General features: G+C 55.1%; 1 protein-coding gene across 1 annotated transcript in view; it reads right to left on the bottom strand.

Annotated features, from left to right (window-relative positions):
* The window catches only part of LOC113490520 (serine/threonine-protein kinase PAK 4-like), a 16,252-nt gene extending 12,329 nt beyond the window's left edge, over positions 1-3,923 (bottom strand). Inside the window, exon 1 of the mRNA XM_026867049.1 lies at positions 3,632-3,923. Coding sequence (XP_026722850.1) covers positions 3,632-3,758 — 127 coding nt within the window. The 5' untranslated portion in view covers positions 3,759-3,923. The remainder of the gene's footprint in view (positions 1-3,631) is intronic.
* Between the last annotated feature and the right edge of the window lie 151 nt (positions 3,924-4,074).

Genomic DNA, 4,074 nt, shown 5'->3' with positions numbered 1-4,074 from the left:
TTTTTTTTTTTTTTTTTTTTTTCCAGCGTAAGGTTTTCTCCAAGCCAGGAGGGGAGCGAGGCACGTCAAGAATGCTGAACCGGGACTGCCACGGTCATCCCCAGCTCTTCCCCCGGCTCCGCCCGGCGATATAACGACACGTGTTCTCGCTGTGCCGGGAGGCTGCGGCCCGGCGACGGGATGCGGGTGCCAGGAGGCGATTTGGAGGCGTATTCAGAGAGCGAGCGGCGCTCAGCTCCCCCTCCACTGGCTGGAAAGGCCCCGACGTGGTGTTAATGATGGTAAAACAACCACCATCACGTTCATACAATGCAGCGGGCAAGCAGCCACCGGCTCCCGGGCAAGTAGCCGAGTTGGCTTCGGGGAAATAAAAAAAACTCGGGAGCGGGTACCAAGCCAGCCGACGCTCCCCGCTGCGTCGGGCCAAGAGATTTAACGACCCGTTTGGGTGCTGCCCACCCGGACGGCGGGAAGGTGAAAGCAGGAGTTTAGGGCTTCGGTAACGACTCATTAACATCGGCGGTGGCGTGGGGGTTAACGAAGCTGGGCTTCCTCGACGGGAGGCAGAGCAACCCCGGTGCCCCTTTCCCAACAGCCCTGCCTGAGCAGGCTGGTGGCTCCCATAAGAAGTCAATTTATGTTTCAGCAAGCAATTACCATTTGGTGCTAATTAAAGTGCAAGCTGATTAGTTGAGTAAAACCTTTAATTAGCCCCTTACATCATTTACAGAAATTATAGCTTATTTGCACCGTGTAAGTGCACGACACGGGGAAAGGAAGAGCGGAGCGAGCACGGTTCAGAAGAATTACGCTTTCATTACGTCCAACTTTATTAGAGAAAATAATCGTTAATTAAACATCGGCCGTCTGTGACGAGCGCCCGAAAACCAAGCGAGAAACTTGCAACCCGAATCGCGTACACGGGGAGAAAAAGCTTCGAAGTGGGTGGTTTAAAGCTGCAGAAAGAGCTCGCAAGGGGCTGAAGACTTAATCAAAAATTAATCAGAAATGATCCAATTGCCAATTCATCAGAATATAAAGGGCAAATCTTTCAGGAAACTGGTTCGGCAACGTGAGCTGCACCCGCGTCCCGCAAACCGACCGCGGCTCGATCCGCGAGGCGGGCGTCAAATATTCCTCCCTTCCTCCCCTAAGCTCAGGAGAAATCGGGTTTTATTAACTAAAAAACGACGTGGCGGTAATTAGGCTGCCGAGAAGCCCTGAAAACATCCCTGGGATTTCTCCCTGAGCCCGGCGGGACCTCGGGGGCCGCAGTGTTCCATCCGAGCGCCAAGGACGTGGCCCCGCAGCCGGCGATTTCGGACGGGACCCGCCGGCACGTCGGCCCCGTTCCTTCTCTTCCAGACGCTCGTTTCGGCTGGGAAAAGGCCACGGAAATTGGCAGCGTGGTTTGGGGCAATTCCCTCTGGATTTGGGGAGATAAAAGCTGCTCTTTTCCATGCTGGGATGAGAGCATGGAAAGGAAAACGTCCCGCCGGTGTTCGGAGGGAACCGTGTCTTCTCCAGCAGCGCCAAACCAGCCGTGAAAGCTCCAAGTAAGGTGGAACCGTCAGCTTACGCTTCCTCCCCTCCCGCCCCCTCTGCCAAACACCCCCCCGATTCCTCGATTATTCCTCAGAAAAGTCGGGGGGATCGAAGAACACATCGCAGCGACGTTCCGCGCCCGCGCTCCGGGGCTGCCCCACCCCAAACCCTTCCCGATCCAATCCCCTCCCTATCCGCTCCTCCTCCTCTTCCTCACGCACCGCGGGCGGGTTTTGGGCCGTGCCGATCCGCTCCGCGAGCCCCTGGAGGTATCAGAGGCAAAATTTCCACCTTTTAAACGGGGACGGACGTGCCATCACCGAGCCCCCGCGTCACCCAACGAGTCACCAGCGCGGCCGCAAAGCGCGCGGAACGGTGCGGAGCAAAACCCCGTGATTATTTATTTATTGTTATTTTTTTATAAAGCTGGCTTCCTTCTGGCAGATTTGATAAGTGCTGGGAAAATAAACATCCCCTCCGCAAACGGGAATAAAAGGTAACGAGTATCCGGAAAATAACTGGGGAACCCAGACCGACGCGGGAGGAGGAACAAGAGCAGCAAAGTTTCCACTTGGTGGAGGTGAAACGCAACCTGAGCCATCGTTACCCCACCGGCACCTTCCCTGGAAACTTCTGCCGCTATGACAACGCCCAAACGAGTTCTGATTAATTAGCTTTATTTGGGAACCGCAGCAGCAGAGCCGGGAGGTTTCGGAGGGATCTTTCTGAGGGTGGTTAAACGACTCCACGCAGCCGGGTACTGTGTTTAGTCCTGTTTCTACGTGGCATTTATCAGCATTTCCCAGAAAAACCTCCCTCAACCTGCGCCGGGGACAAACCATACATCCAACAGGTTCATTTCTTAACCAAAACTAACGATACTTGCCTTAAAAGGCTGCCAGGATTAGTTAATGTTTGTACTGGCAGCCAGCAGCTAATTCTTTGGCCGCTGCTCAAACTTTAGAGCTTTATTTAAAACCTTTTTTTTTTTTTTTTTCTCCTTTTTTTCCACAGCTCTAAGGACGGTCGCATCTTCCCCACCACCGTGCTCCGCAGCTTATTCCCAAAAAATCCAATTTGCAGTTATTTATGAACCCACCACGTAGGGCGTTGTCAGAGTCCCGCCGCGGCCCTGCAGCCCACTCGGTTAAATGTTGCAAAACTCAGTAAATTACAGCAAAAGCGCAGCAAAAAAAAACCCCTAATTTTAAACCTTTCCCCATTTTTGTTCTCGTCCCCCTTCGACAAAGCGCCACCGGTGACGGGAACAGGCGGAAAACGAAGCGCAAGGGCGCTCGTCTCCAGCCGCGGGTACCTTCAGTCAAGCAAACACGCAGGTGCAGGGAAAGGAGTTACACAAATTCCTAATTTCACAGCCCAAAAATCACACCTGCGGGGACATACACTGGCCCCACTAACACCAGTTTGGGCCAGTGTGGCACCGCTGCCCCACCTTTCCGGCCACGGGAGCACCGCGGAGGAGTTGGGAGACGGCGATTTCTAGTCTCACCCTCCTCCTGAGGTGCCAAAACTGGGGAAAAAAAACGTTTTTGAGGGGTTTGGTGTTTGACAGGGGAGTTAGAGCTGCTTCCAAAACACCTGAGACCCCGGAAAAATCCACCCCAGGGCTCTGCAGCTCAACCCACCTCGCCACCGGGTGGGGAGAAGCATTCTGCGGACGCCGACAGGTGTATGAAACCCCACAGCGCTGAGCGTGCAGATAAAAGACACCAAAACCACAATTCCTGGAGGTTTTCCTGCGCTTCCTGCAACCCGCTCCCGCTCAGCCGGAATGTCACCAAGAGGACTGACCCGTTCTCCACACCCAGAAAGCAGCAGAAGGCTCCAACAGCGTTTCTCCCAGCACCTAATCGCGACGGCGATCGCGTTTTTTACTCCCAGTTCTCCTCCCTCCCGCGCTCGGGGAAGAGCATCACACACACTCTGGAGTAGCAAGACCCTTCTCCGGTATCCGACCGCAAAGCGCACGCGCAGAATAAAGACTTTTGAAGAGTGACACATGGTGACGGGAGCCCTGGGCTGAAAGAGCTTCTCCCAGCAAATGATTTTTGTCTCCGTTTCCTACCTGCGAGGAAGAGAAACCTCTTTTCCAACTCAGCTAAGCATGCCGGGATCCTCCGGTGAAAGATGCTGCACGAGAATAAGAGATTTCCGTAAGGTCCCCTGACACCCAGCACGGTGCGATACCCCATAACCCACAGTTTTGACTATTTTTAGGCCGGGGAGGGTTCGGGGGAAGGCAGAGCCCCATCCCTACCCTGCCCTCGGCCTCGCCCCGAATTCCAGGGCTCTTCTCCACGCCCCGGCTCAAGCCGCCTGCGCTCCCCTCCAGGCCTCCTGCCCCTCGCCCCATCGGTCCCAAGGGTCTGGGCAGGCCCGCTAACCCCCCTCCTCAATTTCGCCGCTTTTCCCCCCCAAAAAAACCCTCCCTTGTCCTTCTGCTCCCAGCTCCCACCCAGCTCCTCAGGAACCCCCCAAACCCACCTCCACACCCTCTCGTACTCCCCC

Source organism: Athene cunicularia, unplaced genomic scaffold (genome assembly GCF_003259725.1).
Source record: "Athene cunicularia isolate RWA unplaced genomic scaffold, athCun1 SCF_114, whole genome shotgun sequence".
Taxonomy (NCBI): Eukaryota; Metazoa; Chordata; class Aves; order Strigiformes; family Strigidae; genus Athene; species Athene cunicularia.
This window is presented reverse-complemented; position numbering and strand designations above follow the sequence as displayed.